General features: G+C 37.8%; 2 protein-coding genes across 2 annotated transcripts; both read right to left on the bottom strand.

The window, feature by feature from the left end:
- Window positions 1–1984: 1984 nt before the first annotated feature.
- On the bottom strand, window positions 1985–4677 carry LOC128864262 (NADH dehydrogenase [ubiquinone] 1 beta subcomplex subunit 2, mitochondrial-like). The gene is made up of 3 exons (XM_054103833.1): window positions 4508–4677; window positions 4331–4454; window positions 1985–2171 (listed from the first exon to the last, which is right to left on the bottom strand). The coding sequence occupies exons 1-3, from the start codon at window positions 4609–4611 to the stop codon at window positions 2097–2099; spliced, it is 303 nt and encodes a 100-aa protein (XP_053959808.1). The 5' UTR covers window positions 4612–4677; the 3' UTR covers window positions 1985–2096.
- Window positions 4678–11571: 6894 nt separating this feature from the next.
- LOC128863776 (vacuolar protein sorting-associated protein 11 homolog) lies at window positions 11572–16401 on the bottom strand. The gene has a single exon (XM_054103113.1). The coding sequence runs from the start codon at window positions 16175–16177 to the stop codon at window positions 13859–13861; it is 2319 nt and encodes a 772-aa protein (XP_053959088.1). The 5' UTR covers window positions 16178–16401; the 3' UTR covers window positions 11572–13858.
- Between the last annotated feature and the right edge of the window lie 805 nt (window positions 16402–17206).

Raw genomic sequence — 17206 nt, 5'->3', positions numbered from 1 at the left:
TCGTTTCTTTCTCGTGCTAACCGGCGCCAAGTGGACACACCAAGTGACCTTCTCCACCTGATCTTTCCAACGCAGAGGAGGCCTTCCTCTTCCTCTGCTACCACCAGCTGGTACCGCATTGAATACTTTCAAAGCGGGAGCGTTTGTATCCATTCGGACCCAGCCAACGTAGCCGCTGGATGTTTATTCGCTGCGCTATGTCTATGTCGTCGTAAAGTTCATACAGCGTACTTTTACATTCGTAATAATAATTTTCGATAACATAGAAAACACAGGGTTGTATGTCAAAAAGTATTTTTCATTATTATTATTATTATCTAGGATTATTTTATAATCTCAAATTTTGGGAGATAAATTTTGTATAGGAAATCGCGCTTTTTAATTACGGATTTTGAGTTAAGCGCGAAAAAGTAGATCATCTACTTATATGTGATCGTATTATAAGGCAATAAACTATTTTTTAAATAAATCATAATTTTAATGAAGGTTGCTTATTAAAAATATTTGTTGGCTGATTAGGGGTATTTTTTTCTAGCCAACGGCAATTGAATCCGCTAATGGTCATGATTTTATGGTACTCCAAATTTTAATGTGTCTGCTTGAAACATACCATACGTATCCATCTAAAAATAAAACCACTGGAAGTTGTACGCTCATTCTCAGCAGGAAAGTATAAAACACATTTGCGATATATTCAAAAAAAAGTTTCGTCGATCATCCAGCCTGAGCTAGATTTGACAACGGGCCAGTCTTTAGAGTATTTCGCAAGAATATTTGGCGGAAAGCGCTTATAAGAGAAAATACCACACGTAGACATTATTTTTTCATCTGCATATGCATCTGCAGACAGCGTTAGGCTTGGTTTGTCACCATTTCCTGACCTGAAGTAGACGTGCTTTGCTTCGTGTTTGGTCAACTCTGCTTGTCCTTCTGGGTACAGAAAAAAATGCTGACTCATCACAATTAAAGATATTGGTTGGCCCTTCTAATATCGAGATAGTTTTATCTTTCATATATGTATGTACTGACTCTCTCGAACTAAGCCGTATTTAAGATTCCGTGACCAAAGCTCGAGAAACTGTTAAGCATTGAGATTTTTGCTGACTCAAAGAAGGACTTCTTTGTAAAAAGCCATGGAACCGCTTTCGTGCTGGAATACATTTGTAAAATAGTTGGGTCGGATTAGGTCTTTAACTAAATTTTCGACGCAACTTGTAAGTTGGCTTTTGGTTATTGAAAAGTACGCCAATGATGATTCCATTCAACAATATTATTTTCTTCTATCGAAAGCAATGGAATAGATCCTGAGGATGGCTTTTTCGTATACTTCTTCGTGATATTGTCCAATAATGTCCGACTAGGAATTTCGGCATGTTTAAAGTAAATTACGTCATGTTTTGCTACGTGTTTTTTATATATATATATGTATGTAGTTTTTTGTCTATGATCCATTTAGCACCACTTTTCAAAAGATATCAAATTACTAAATTAATAATAAAAAATGGGCAAAAATTAGAAAGTGGATGGAGTAAGCTGACATCGAAAATCAAATTTGTTTTTTCACAGCTTTTATATTTTCCATGAAGCATGTGTAAAAAGAGAGAGATACAACGAAATGATCTTCGCCATCAAATATCATTGTTTGATTTGGTCATTGGATTGTTAAATAAAAGTCTCAATCTAATGGCAACATAACTTGTTTGCTTTATTTAATTTCACTTTACGTTTACACGTTTAACTTAAGACTGAATACGCTATGCGTGGGCACCTGTGCTATGTAGTACATGTGTTTAATAGCTATCGTAATTTCTAGATTTGGAAACTCGTATCTTCTGGCAACTTCTGTCGCGCCTTGTTCTGATCGTGTGCGGGCGGATATAAAAAAGTACAAGGTTTAAATCTGTATTTAATTAAGTTGCAGTATAACTAAGTACATTTAATTTAGCGATATCTATTTTAAAACGTAAATAATTTTTCTAGAACGTACTGGTTTTTACACAAACATTGTGAGTGGTTTATTGGTAAGATTTACAGTATATGATTAAAACCATTCAGGAAATTGCCTCGTGCGTTTGTTGTGGTTGTTTTGTTCAAAATCAATCTTCCTTTGTAGGTGGTATGCCCAACTCAGCATTAGTCCAAGAAGAACTAGAAGGGTATGGGAATTCACCCTGCAAGAAAAAATAAGAATAAAACATTTTTAGTATATCCGTATTTTAAAATAAAAATGACATATTCTACACCATATTATATAAGGGGCGTCCATAAATTACGTGAGGTGTTTTTTTCAATTTTCTGTACCTCCCTCCCCCCCCCCTGGTGAGATGTCGTGAGATTTTATTCAACCCCCTCCCCCATTCCCCAAACTCACGTGAGAGTTTTCAAAATGTGGGTTTCTTATGTAAACGCGTTGGATTGTTATTGTAAAAAGAAAAAAAAATTTGCTTCGTGCTTTTATTTACGACTAGTTAAGACTAGTAATCAATATTGCTGAGAGTTATAAGTGTAATAAAAAGTTAACAATAGAAGACTTAAATCGTAACTACTGCGATTGAAAAAAGAATATCTACTCTAATTCAGTCCAAGGAGAATCATGCGCGGTTTCCAGAGAGACTATTGCGACCAACATGTCCACATGATTTTCAGTAAAACACACAGTATTTTTCGGCTTAATTTAATTAATTAATCTAGATTTTTTCAAAGACGTCCAGCGGAACGGGCGGGTTTTCGCTAGTTTGGTATAAAACAAATATCGTGGTTTGACAGTAGTAATGTATAACGTCGAAGTATGAATGAAATTATTTTCTTTCGAACGAATTAGTGAATGATCTTAATCATACTACGATTACGCTTAAGATTAAATCTTAAGCATATACAATCTGGATAATGGACCAAAATAGTATAATTTTTTTTCTTTTAATCAGAAAAAAAATTGCGTGATATATGCCGAGAGAGAGAGAGATTTGACTCGACCCCCTCCCCCCTTAAACATCTCACGTAATTTATGGACGCCCCCTAAGTTGAAAGGCATCTCTATAAGATGCTACTGCCTGAGAATATAATAATTAGTGGTCTATAATGCGCAGAAACACTGAACTTTATTTACCAGTATTCTCGCATATGCATATTGTTGCACTGGCGAAGTTTCGCGAACCGACTGGCAGCAATAACGAACAAGAGGCCAAAACAAAAACATGAATTAGCCTTGAAGGTGACACCAGATAACGAGACAGTGCACGGTTTCTGGGTCTACCGGTAGATGAGTTAGACGCAGACGACAGGTGATTAACGAGCTGCTTCTTCAACAGAACTCACCAGAAAATGCGAACTGAGAGATATAGAAATTACAATAGTTATAAGCACATGTATGTCGACTTATAGGTGCATGCAAATGAGGTATTCAGTTGGAAATTAAATTTGTGAGCCAATACACGAAAAGTAATAAGAGTGATTCAGTCTTAAAGTGAACGTGTACCTTTAGAAGTAGAGTGTTGGAAATAAAGTAATCCAAGTGTGTTGCCATTAATTTGTGTGTTTTATTCGACAATTCAGTGATCGAACTCGGAGAGTTATTGTAAGAGATTTATGTGAATTTTAAAGTAAGAATATTCGTAACAATATTATGAATTATAAAACCATGGTTAATTGCTTGCTGGGTTACGAATTGCGTTATATGAGGTTTTTTTTTAGCTGCATGAGAACTATCGATAATTATGGTTTGGGAGCATTTCTGTTCAGTAAGGTATTATCTATGGTAAGGTCTAGCAAGTCATCATTAATGGTTTAACGCCAGAACAACACTCCCACATTGTGGAAATTTACTGTGAAAAAAAATGTATCTGTTCGCGAAGTTCATAGATCACTTCGTGCATTTTACGCACGCTTTACACGTTGGCGGGATCATCGGTTCTTATTTCTTTCCAAATGAAGAAGGAGCCGCTGTATGTAACAGTAATGATAAGCGCAATGGCGCCAAGGTGACTGCATTTTTCCACGCACTTAGACATTATAAACAACTTGATCGTGGTAGAAATGGAAAGCCAAGCCCTATTATTAACTGAATAGTGTTGGTGCTAGTTTAATCAAAATAAAGACTACACCAACGATTTCCGTGCGTTTCATTAGAAAAGTCCTAATATTTCTAACAGAAAACCCTAGCCTAACCTTTTTGACCAATTTACCATTTACACTGCGAAGGATATATCCTTTGTTTCGCGCATCTCGACGTTATAAGCGAAACTTGTATTGCCATAAGGAAAAGCCAAGCAAACAAAGAAGTAAGCAGAGTCGATAGAAAATCATTAGGAAGATTTTTGCAGCTTCAACCTACCGTAATGTGTTCATACTCATGCCACAAATGCCATAATATCCACCACCACATTGCCGCTCCAACGATTTCAGCACCTACAGTAGTTATTTTCGAATGACTGCTTGGAACTGTTCGATACGAAACTCTGAAAAACTTTTACGTAACGTAACAGCATATTGGAAAGCACAAAACACTCACACATGGCTGTTTCTTATGCTTTGTTTATTGATTGCTTTCAGAACTCCAGGCCCCTTTCGAGAGCATAAAATAACGTTGCGGACAGAAAGTATTGCACGAAACATTTTTATTTCAAAATAACTCTTATGGAAAAATTCTGCTAAATAGCGAAAACAAAAAAAAATCGATGCATCGTCAAACATCGATATAATTAATATATAATATGTATCAGCGATGTTTAATCGATACATCGAAAAACTGTCGAGAAATGGATGGCTATTTTGAATAGTTGCGCTTTGTGAAACATTTGTCTTTTTCTTTCAATACAATATCATTGAAGAAAATACTTAAGTACGACGAAGGCAGTTCTGCTGAAAGCTTCATAATTTTTATATTATAAGCATTTTGAACTTAGCGAAATTGAATTGAATCACCCAAAAAAGATTCAGCTTCTTCTTTAATAAAACCAAAAGATTATAATAAGACCAAAGGCAATGTTACCATAATATACCAAAAAAAAGGACAAGGGTTGTGAAAATATCATAGAAGACATTACCGAGGACAAAAAGACTTTCTCATCTAACACTGCTATCCCACAGATCCCACTCATTTACAGCGAGGGTTGAATCTTCACATCCGTGCAACGATCAACAACCATACGAAAAAAAATTATATCACACGTCAATCGTATATGCTGAATCGCAGTCAAATCAACCAAAGCAATCGTATCGTAACTTATTTTGAATTCTCAATCGTTTTCAAGTTCTAGAATGTTTTGGATCGTATTTTTAGGTCACAAATCCGTGGAACTGTCAAACTACTTTTCTAATTATCTCTATCACATATTTCTTTAATGGTCACTAAATGCTAAAGAGCACAAAAGTAAATAAAATAAAATCCAAAACAACTTATAAAATCTAAAATTCTCCACTGAATACTTTACACTAAAATTCAAAATTTCAGGGTTCTAATTGCAGTTTTTGTTGGCCATATACTCCACACATCTTTCTGGGTGGGTTTGAGTTTATTAAAATTCGTCATAAAATAAATTTATTACAAAAATCATAAGCAGTGCTCGAATGACAGTTTGATCAAACTCGAGAGGCTTTTCAACAATAAAACTTGGATTTCCTGAGACCCAGATCCGACAATTTGGCTTGTTGACGAAGCCACCGAGATTGAAATGGGCCTCATCACTCAAGATGATTTTTCGATGGAATTCTGGATCATTTTCATGCATTTCAACGATCCAATCAGCAAAGACACGACGTTGTTGATGATCGGCCGGCTTGAGTTTTTGTGTTAACTGGACTTTATAAGCCTTAAGACCCAAATCCTTATGCAAAATACGGTATAATGACACTTGTGGAATGCCTAATTCCAAAGATCGACGAGGAATGGACAAACCTGGGTTGTCTTCAACACTTTCGGCTACAACAGCAGAATTCTCGCTGTTCGTGAGGGACGTGCATGGGTTTTATTCTTCACATCACTAACTTGTCCCAACAGCTTGAATTTTTCACCAATATCTGTATTGCAGTCTGACAAGGTGCTTCACGATGACACAAAAATGTTCGAGTTCAACGAACCATCTCTGCCAAATTTTCACCAATTTTATAGTGAATTTTAATAATTTCAATGCGTTGTTTAAGCATGGATCGTTAAATTTTTTTTAATGGCGTAGTTTCTACTTGTCAAATGTCAAAAAATGACAGGTTCAAAAGTGACATCTACGGAAATAGCAGGCTATTCAAAATACTACTTGTTATTGGAAAACCCTTTATGTGAACGTATTATTAGATTGCGTGAATCAAAAATAACAATTCTAATTAAACAAAAACTCCCCTTAAATAACGCACAATAAAATCAGTAATTTTCGCACATTTGTATTGTATGGGCATTGCTTGCATTCATTCCAAGCCACATCAGCTAATTCGCTCTGAGCCGAATAACAGTCTGTTGTCTAGCACACCTCTAAACATCTTTTCACCATGTTTAGAACCATTCGAAGGGATATACGACGATAAAAGTCTTTTTTATATCCGTAAAATTGACTTTTGTCCTTCGATATCTTCTCTATTTTTAATGAGCTCATACAAATTTTAGTACCTGTATAGTCAATATAAGTTGTCCTATCGAACCAAATTCTTTGTTTTTCGAAACCGTGCGTATTTTGTTGTTCTCTGTTTTTTCTCTGAATCCTTTTTCTTACGCAATATTTCATTAAATGCAATCGCCAAAAAAAAAAAAAAAAACTGAAATTGCAGAACCTGATTATCTTTGATTAACGAATCCATACATATATATATATATGAATATTCATATTTATATTGTAATAAAACAAGTAAAGAAGTGCTAAATTCAGTCATCACCGGTCGTCTTCGTCTAGCTCATCTAACGGTAAGCCCAAGAAACTAGCTGTTTCGACAGATTGGGTTTGATGGGGCATGTGGAAAAGTGGTTAGTGTCGTGCGGGTGCCTTAACCTGCTCCATTATCGAGAACGTAATTGTGCCAAGCTTATGCGAGACTCTCGGGGAAGTTGCAGAGAAATGCATCCTGACGTGCCTAGGAGGTCGCTCAGGCTCAAGCAGGTGTCTGTATGGGTGAGGCCTGCGGTACCACCCTAGCAGTTTGTTATGCTCCCTCACAGGCAGCATGTGTGCCTCGTTGTGTAGATGTTGTATCGGGGACATCAGGAGACAGCCTGTTGCGGTCCTTATTACAGTATTTTGGCAGGTCTGAAGCTTCGTCCACTGCGAATCACTGGTTCCAGTCGACCAGACAGGCGCAGCATGACTTTAATGTGCATCACGATCTTTGGCATTCAAGCCTGCTAAATGATCGTAGGGACAGCTATTGGCAGAGCAGATAGACGATTTGACATTCAGCACTGTAAACAACGACGCCCCCCACATCACAATTGCTAGCGTAGGTCTGATAAATAGCATAACCTGGCGACCTATGCTCTTGCACAGCGACAAGGTGGATATTACTTTTAACGCTTGTACTTCGTCGGATTCGAAGAGATGTGCGAGCTACTTTAGCCGGCCAGAGCCCCCATCTCCCCAGCCGCCAGAGGGAGTCTCCCTGGTCTCCTACGCCGACGACTGCACGATAATGGCGTCAGGCAATGACAATGGTGACCTATGCTCCTAGGTAAACGACTACCTCGCCCGCCTTTTTCGCTTCTTCACTGAGAGGAACTTACAACTTTTCCCCATTAAATCCACGGCGACCATTTTCACCACCTGGACAAAGGAGGTCAAGCGACAACCCCACCTCCCCCTGAGCTGCCTCCCAGGCATGTCAGGAGGCATTTCCTTAATTACGCGGGCGAGATCCAAGACAAAACAGACAGACAGTTACTGGATCGGACAGTGTACAGACAGGCCATAAACGACATTCATCGGGAGACCCTTACCACTTTTTTAAGCTCCGGACCCCCGAATGCCGTTATCGGAGTCCAATCACCACCAATCGCAGACGAAGCGCTCAAAATCCCCCGAGAATCCCGCGTAACCTTGGCACAATTACGTTCTGGATACTGTAGCAGGTTAAACTCCTACTTATCCAGAATCGACCCCGACATATGTCCGGGATGTGAGGGCACCCCGCACGACTCTAACCACCTTTTCACATGCCCCATCAAACTCACTCATCCAACACCCCTCTCTCTCTGGACCCAACCCGTCCAAGCCGCTAGATTCCTGGGCCTACCGTTAGATGAGCTAGACGAAGACGACCGGTGATTACACTACCCTGACAGGGCAAAGTTACTGCTACAACAACAAGAAGTATTTTGAGCAAGCCTGCTGCAAGGGATTGCTCCTGTGACGAAAGATTGGGGGTGGGGTACGGTACACTAGACAGGGTTTGTTTACTGGGGTGGCAGCCCTTGGTCGGTAAAAACCCGAGTCATTCCGGTAACGTAGAACCGGCTGCCATGGTCCGCACTGATCTTTATGTGTAGTATGTATATCAGCGCCCATTTTGCGGAGTCAAACAAACTAATAGCATATAAGGGTACTGATATCAGATGGACGGAAATTTAGGCTATGTTCAGAAACGTATTATAATGCGCAGTACTTGCAGCGCTGGCAGCACTGTCAATGTGACAATTCATGCAACTGATAGATTTGTTGAAAAATTGCAAATAGATTGGTTGCATTTATGAACGCGCTGTGCAGTAAAATGGAATTGTTACTAAGTTTGGTCATGGACGATGTATGTGAGGAAAAAACCGATAGTCTTTTATTAAATTTAAGAAAAAAAAACCGTGTAAAGCTTAAAAGAAGGACATATCTTGTCAAAAGTTTAATATCAAAACGGAAAATACCTAAAAATAAGTCTTTTTTTTGAAACAATAAAATCGTTTCCCGAGGATATATTTTATTCTCATTTTCGAATGTTTCTATCTATTTTTAAATCTTTATTAACTTTTTTTACTTCATCTACGACCTTAGCCTAGAGCACGCTCTTTTTCCTCCTTCCCGACGTGAACTCGTTCTCCCTGCTCAGTTGGAGGCACTAAATTATGCCAACTTTTTTTTTGACGTGTGATAACGTCTTATAATTCGATGTAGCCGGCTGCACGCACCAAAAAATGTGTCGTTATCTTGCTCATGCGCATTATGCCGGTTAAAATTCTACCTTCAAGCATCGATTAGTTTATGTCAAGCTGGATTTGATAGTTATATTTCCTGTGCAGACAATATCAACACACTCTGTATTGTCATAAAACAATGCACTGAGCATAACTCCAAGCTTCGCCTGCTGTTCATCAATTTTGAAAAAGTGAAACAAGCAAAGCAAGCAGGAAAGACAAAAGCATTTACCTGATTCAGATTCTTTATGAGTGGGTGCGCAGGCTTTCGAAAACGTGGATAATTTGTATCACTTGTGAAATATAATCGCCGCAGAAGGAAACAGCATTGCATTGGCCACACCCCGAGGAAGAGTGCAGACAACATCGTCTGAGGTGCTGCGATGGAAGCCCTTCCAACGGACAGGATGTAATGTAGGCAGACCACGAACCCCCTGGCAACGGGGACGGAAATGAAGTCTTTGATTAAGACTTAGAGCCCTTTCACAAAACCTTGTTCGATGGTTTCCGTCAATCGTTTGACGGTGCTGCTTAAAAACTCTCCTGCTGAGACGCTAGAACCAGACGATCTCACTGTGCTTCAAGAAGGCATAATGAGGCCTTTAAAGGTTGGACTTACCCGCTCCCGCTGTCCTTTTACGGAGTTTCCTACAGGCCGGGTCTTCTACTTGCTTACTGAAAGGACGAGAAGATCGCAGAGTGGATTTCCAACTTCGCACCTAGACTTGTCACTGGGAGCTGGTAGGAATATTCTAATATTCCGACCATATATAGCAAAGACATTAGGAAAGCAAATACAGGTAGCTTTAGGAACATTTCCGAAGAAATCACCTCAAGCCCAGTTGCGCCTAGGGTCCGCAAAACTATGACTAAGGAGAAGTTGGCATTAAATGAAGTGTCACAGATATAGATTGCGGATATACGTGCAATGAGGAAGACAGAGCATACGTGTTACTGGCTAGACATTTTTCGGGAGCCTTAATTCAAATCCTAGAGTCCTTTACTGTGTTCTCAACGACCCAATCGGATTGGAAACTAGCTAAACACTTGTTTATCCAGCAATCCATAAGGTGGACTGTTAGTTCCGTTATCTCTACAAGACCTCGGCGGCTGATGATATTACAGTAAGGCAGAGATTTAATTATAAGTTTATCACACCTTTTGGGAATAATGCGAGACTGTCTAACACTGACCTACATATCAAACACCAGAATGGATAGGCGCTGGAATATATAGATCCAAAAGAGATTGACTTAGAAGCCTCGGGAATGAGCGAATTGCCTTCTAAGCGACAGTCAGGCGGCACTCAAGGCGTTGTCATCACTAGCCCTTGAGTACATGGTGAAATTGAATTTTCTAGGAGTGCACAATCACATCCGGCTCATACGCGCCCTAGGACACATGTGATTAAGTGGGAACGAAGTAGTGGATGCCGTGGCTAGAGGCTATTAATAGGGCTCGAGCCCTTCCTTGCTATGCGACAACACGTCAACAAGGAGAAGCTTAGAAGTAAAGAACTAAGGCTTAGAGATGTGAGCTGGCACCAAATGATGGGGTTACGCCATACCACCAAGTATATTCAAAGAATGTTCAGACAACTCATAACCCTAAGAAAAAACCGCCATTCTCACAGGTCACTACAAATTGTGAAATCATCTGCACAGAATTGGCATATGGTTCACTGACCCTTGTCAGCCAGCTCGTACCACCAGCTGGTACCGGAGCGTTTGTATCCATCCGGACGGCATGACCCAACCAACGGAGACGCTGGATTTTTATTCTCTGCCCTTTGTCGATGCCCTCGTAAAACTCATACAACTCACGGTTCCATCACCTGCGATACTCGCCGCCACCAATGTGCAAAGGTCCAAAAATCTTCCGCAGAATCTTTCTCGCAAACACTCGAAGCGACGCTGGATCGGATATTGGAAACCGTCCAAGTTCTGCGCCGTACGATAGGGCGAACATGGGTAGAGCCTTATAAAGTGTTAGTTTTGTTCGTCGAGGGAGGACTTTACTACTCAGTACTCAGTCTAAAGTATAACTTGTTGGCAAGATATTCTGCGCTGAATTTCAAGGCTGACATTATTATCGATGTTAATACTGGTTCCTAAATAAAGAAAGCTTCTTAGAAAGGATGAAACTAATGAGTTAAAGCGTTATGCAAAGGAACAAAACGTTTCAAGGCATATTCGTCATGAAAAATACTCACTTAAACTGTAATAGCCCCCGTGGATACTAAAATAAAATATTTATTGAAGTGACCGTCAATTTTCCACCTTTACAGGTTGAGAAGTACTATAGACTAAACAATTCCGCTTTCCAATATTTGGTAGAGGTGATTGAAATGCATATCTAGCCAATTAAAAATCAAATTTGTGTTTCGTCACTAGTGTTTATTAAATTTATAAAGTGGTAACCCAACGTGCTAGAAATTTAAATAGTTTTAATAAAAAATTTATAATTAAAAACTAATTTGTAATATTATTTCCTTTTGTTATTGCACTTTATTTCTCGTTTTTATTCATACTAGAACAAATTGGGGGTTAAGTGATTGGGTTTGAGAGGGCATGTGATTAGGTCGTTAATATATTGCGATGTGCCTTTACATGCCGGATATATATTGAGTATGTCGGGGTGGTTTTTGTATAAATAGGAATTTAACCTGCTACAATATCCAGATCGTAATTGAACCATAGGAACGCGCTATGAGGCAGTAAAAGCTCTTTGTCTGCAATAGGTCGTGATTGGGCTCCGACAACGGAAATCAGGGATTGGGAGTTTAGGAAGGTGGTAAGAGTTTCCCTATGTCTGTCTATACTTATATACTGTCCGGACCAGTAGTTGCAGTTGTGTTTTGTCCTAGACCTCGTCGGTATAGTTGAAGAGATGTCTCCTGATTCGCCTGAGAAGTGTCTCAAGCTGTAGCAAATGCCTGCATGATTGTAGCAGCATAACATTCCCCATACTTACATACGGGGAATGCTGTTGGAGTGACAATCCTTGGCCGGATATAAATCCGGGTTGTTCGGTAAGGTAGAACCCACTGTCGTGGAAACGGCCTGCATGGTTGATTCGCGTGGTAATTTCCTATGAAGAGTTGCTTGCTGAGAATTTTGTTGTGCTCCTTAATAGGAAGCCTTGATGCCTCATTATGTGGGTGTTGCAGGGCATGTCGTGATAACAGTATTTTGGCAGCTTCATCCACTGCGAATCACTAGTACCAGGTGACCAGACTTGCACAGAGTAATTTAGCACCGACTGGCCAATTGCTTTGAATGTCGACAGCAAGATTCCTTTGTCTTTGCTCCAAGTGCTGCCGGTTAGCGATTTGAAGACCTTGTTGCGGTTTTGGATTTTGGTAGCCATTGCGATTGCACCAACTTCAGGGTAATAACCAGCCGGGCAGCAGATGACAGGGGATAAAAATATGAAAAATTTCGATCTCGACATCAGCAGGTGCAATATATTGTCACAAACCGTGTGGACCACTCCCAATGTGTCTAAAGGCCTGAGCAGGTCTTAAGGTGGCACCATCCGTTGCATTGGTTGCATCTTACCTATGTCGAGTTTACGTGGAGTCGTATTTGGCAAATGCAGCAGAAGTCAACTTCGGGTCCAGGGTTAGGTCCTGAGGAGAAGTATTAGCAACAGCCTTGTTGAATGGAGCTGCACCACTGACGATAAACGGGGGGTGAGGTTCAGAGCTCTAGACAAGGCCTGGTCGGGAAAAATCCGAGTCATTCCGGTATGTGGACCCAGCTGCCATGGTTCAGTCATCAGCTGACCTTTTTTAAAAAAGCAAACTTTGTTCAAACCAATTTGTGTTGGAGAAGAATTCTTCTTTACTCTTAATGCGAAAAACTTTAATAAAAAATTGCATAGCTACTATATATCAATTAGTTTAACTTTTTTAATTTCAATTTCATGTATACAAAATAAACTGTTTATTTGACTCTAAACAAAACTAAATTATTCTTCGTTTCGTACTCAAAAAGGGAAGTGTCTTTGAAATTCTGCATAGTTCTCCACAAATAAATACATTTTGTGTAAGGCAGTGTTGAGTCGTACTCTCGTGTAAAGATCTACTTACCCATTTCTAATTACACCATGCTATTGAATCACATATTTGGTTTTTTCATACACATTCATATGTACATATGTAGCTAAACGGTTGGTTTATTGACTTGCTCCAATTTCATAGGTATTAATATATTTAATTTATGTTAAAACTTAAAATTATTCACAAAATTATACCTCAAGAGATAACAAATCGAAAACGGACGCGTTCAATTTAATAAAAATTGATTGTCATGTTCGTAGAAAAACTAAAATATTATGTTAATTAATGTATACATATATATATGTATATATATAACATAAATAAGGGACATTTTATAGAATTAGAATACAGCGACGTAATTTTCAGCTTGCTTTGCTAAATGTGCATTGCAATTTTAAGTCCAGACAATATTCCATATTTTTTGTGACGCCTGTTGCCTTATTTTACAGTTCACATCAGTTCAAGTAGTTATGCCACTACTAAACATAACTCCTTGATTTATTAAATTATGTACATATAAACCAATTGTATTACCTATAAATCTTTGTGAGGGACTTAAATGTTATCTAAAGCAGGAACATTTGATATATGTACATATTGTGAAGGCATTCACTTGTTTAATTCTGTAGAATATCGACTTATAAGTAAATAAACCAAATATCTTTATTATTCATACGTATGTCCATAACGTAGGTACGTTTAGTTCACTGATTATCTTCTTGCGGTAGGCAGAAGGGACATGTATTGCCATATAAATTATGTTCAACACATCCTACGTGAAAAGCGTGCTGACACAAGAAATAAATTGCAGGTAGGGTCAAGCTGCATTTGCAAATAACACAGATATTCTCCCTAAATTCAACGGGACACGTTCTAAACTTTAAAAGGTAAGCATTTAAAGACTTCAAACAGAAGACCAAAGGCTTTATTTTATACTTAGATTTATTATCATTTTCGGATTTATTGGTGCAAAATAGTTTCTTTATGTGAACTACCTTATAATTTTTTCGAATGGAAATTCCTTGAGCTACTTGCAGCATTGCTTGGTTTCTCTCACTCAACATCGTCCCAATTATTTTATCAACAAAATCAATTTTAATTTGGGAACTGCAGTTTATGACATCGAATGCCTGCATCATCATATTTGGACCAATAATGTACGACTCTTTCTCGAATTTAAAAGGTATATTGAAATCACAGTACTTAACACAGTATTTTAAAGACAATTTCATCTTCTTGTATTTCTCATGCAGGTATATAATACCAGGCCAGAATGAATAGTTCACAAATGAAATCACAATTTGCTCGGAATAACCAGTACCGTAGTTTTCTAATAATTTTATTATATCTGGGGCACTCCTTCTTCCTTTTTGCCATTCAAATAGATGCACTTCCAATAAAAGATTAAACACCAAGGTACTTTGATTAGATAAAGAAAGTAAATGTTCTAAAAATTTCGTACAGTTTTCGTTTGAATCTATCAAAAGCGATATATAGCGCTCAGGAGTCTTAACCATCTTTAGCGCTTTAAAAATCTTTTGCCAATACGTCGAGTTTATTCGAGGACAATTCCCTATTAGCTGATCATCAAAAGTATTATTAAAAGAATGATCCGAAGGCTCTTTTAAGATCGCATCAACATTATTTAAAAATGTTAACAAAGTCTTAGGAAGTTTATTATCACAACAGATTTCATTTGCCGCATTATTACATTTAAGACTTATGTTTATTCTTTTTTTGCAATTCTCGAACAGTTCTCTTTGCGTGGCCGACGCTGTGTCAGTGGTTACGAAATTACTAATATACTGCAATAATTGACTATTGTACTTTAAATCTACGAGTTTTTTTATAATAAAATAAGAATTCATTAATCCTATTGTTTGCTTATATTTGTTAACCGCTGAAGATACATCTCCTTTACGCAATAAATAATCACCATATTTTAACAAGACACTTCCTGTAAGGCTGAGTCTTCTATTATTAATTTCGTTCAAAGCAAGTTCATAAAGATTACTATTCATTAATATCTGCAATTTGCATTGAATACTCTTCTCTATGGTAATATAAATGTTGTTATCGTTCAATATATAGCAGAACAATTCATTCGTTACTAGCATATTATTGTTTGACTTTTCAATATCTTTTTGGAAGACAATTGTTTTTTTGTAAATATCAATTATAATAATATAACTTAGCGGTTTTTCCTCCGATTCCATTAATATTACAATGTTACTTTTTAAACAAGCAATAACTTTTTTCCTTCCGCTTATGGCGTAACATGGCCCCCTGCCATCTATTGTAAAGCAATAAACTGCATCATCTCGCCCGATCAAGAAATATGAATTTTCAGCATTATGTTGAAAAGTACAACAACTAATAGCAGTTGTTGACGATTCCATAATTGTTTCGGTGTTTATAATATTACTGTTGATAATATGATACAAACGAACATTATACTCCGAGCATACAAACATGTACAGAACATCCATTTTTTGCTGAAATTCAATCCCTATAATGCGACTTTTGCAAGAAGGAAAAGTTATGAAATTTGATGTCATATCTGAATTTATAACAGATAGGTGAAATAGTAGTTCACCCGTATCTAATCCAATAGAAATGCATAACAATCCACCTATTGACAAGCACGCTTTAAGAGATGTTACACATCCATGTGTGGTTAATTGTGCTGAACCAACAAGGGCAGCTCCTGTACGTTTACTGATACCAGCCAAGTTTAAGACATGCACATTTATACTGGAAGCTGATTCCCCTTCAGCTACGAGAACGAGGAATTCGTTCTTGGTTGTAAGTGCACAGAATCGTAGTTTAGAGCACGGACACCGAAAGTTGATTGCCCACGAATTTCTAAAACATACGTGAATTATTCCCAGAGCCTCGCAGAAAATATATAAACTTCCATTGGTGCAGTGTGCAACTATTTCCGACTGTTTATCAACTTTGCAAAAATTTGAAAATAGCGCCAGTTCATAAAATTCACAACTCCTCCATTCAAGAACACTCATTTCTTCTATATTTTTCAAATCCAAAACTAAACGTAATTAATCCAAATGTAACAATGGAACGATTAAAGTTCCAAGAGTATAATGTTCATATTTTTTAAACTACCAAATAATATCGCGAAGCCGATACTTTGTAAGCTGACCGCTAAACGTTCAATAAATATTCCGATATTTGGATTGACCAACAAAATTAAATTCGCGCTCCACTCGCGATATGCTTTACACGTTCAATATTTATCGCGTCGACGTTAAGCTAAATACACACCAGGCAACCGTTGCAGCAACTCGCCCATGTTGAAGCAACCGTTGCCTCGTGTGTAGCTGTGTTGCCAAATGATGTTCGTGTTGCTGCAACCGTTGCCTGAAATATCAAATAAATTTGATTTTTGGGATAGGTTGCTGCAACCGTTGCTTCGTGTGTATCATTGTTTACAGCTTTTACTCGTTCAGTTCGTTGAGCACAAGCAAAGAAGAATGTTCGTGCGGAGTAAAATAAAGTGAAAAAGGAAAAAATGGCAATTGAAAATAATGAAAATTATGTTAATTTTATTAACGAATATAAAAATTTGAGAGAGCTGTGGGATATAAGTAGTGAAAAATATAAAAAATAAAAAATTTAGAAAAAAAGCATACGAACAATTAAAAAATGAATACAATAAAATTGATAAAAATTTCAAGTCCGCAAAAGAGTTTCCTGTTGCAAGATACCGCAAAGTTATTGCCAGTCTAATTTCTGCTGATATTGCCTCTCTCATTATGGTATCTTGTTTCGTTATTTTGGCCTTTACGAAGTCCAACAATTTTCTAAACAGGGCTTCGTCCATCCTCATGTAATTTTTATAGTCCGCTGGCTCATTTTCCTTCAGTTCTTTCAGCAGCCTCTCGTTCGAAAATTCGATTTTTTTAAAAGCCAATTTTTGGACCAGATTTTTTTTCTCTTCTTTTGTTGCATCTCTTCTTCCTCATTTTCGTACAAAAGTTCGTCAATTATAAAAATAAATAAATAAATAATTGGCGCGTACACTTCTGTTA

The sequence above is a fragment of the Anastrepha ludens genome, chromosome 5 (assembly GCF_028408465.1).
Source record: "Anastrepha ludens isolate Willacy chromosome 5, idAnaLude1.1, whole genome shotgun sequence".
Taxonomy (NCBI): domain Eukaryota; kingdom Metazoa; phylum Arthropoda; class Insecta; order Diptera; family Tephritidae; genus Anastrepha; species Anastrepha ludens.
This window is presented reverse-complemented; position numbering and strand designations above follow the sequence as displayed.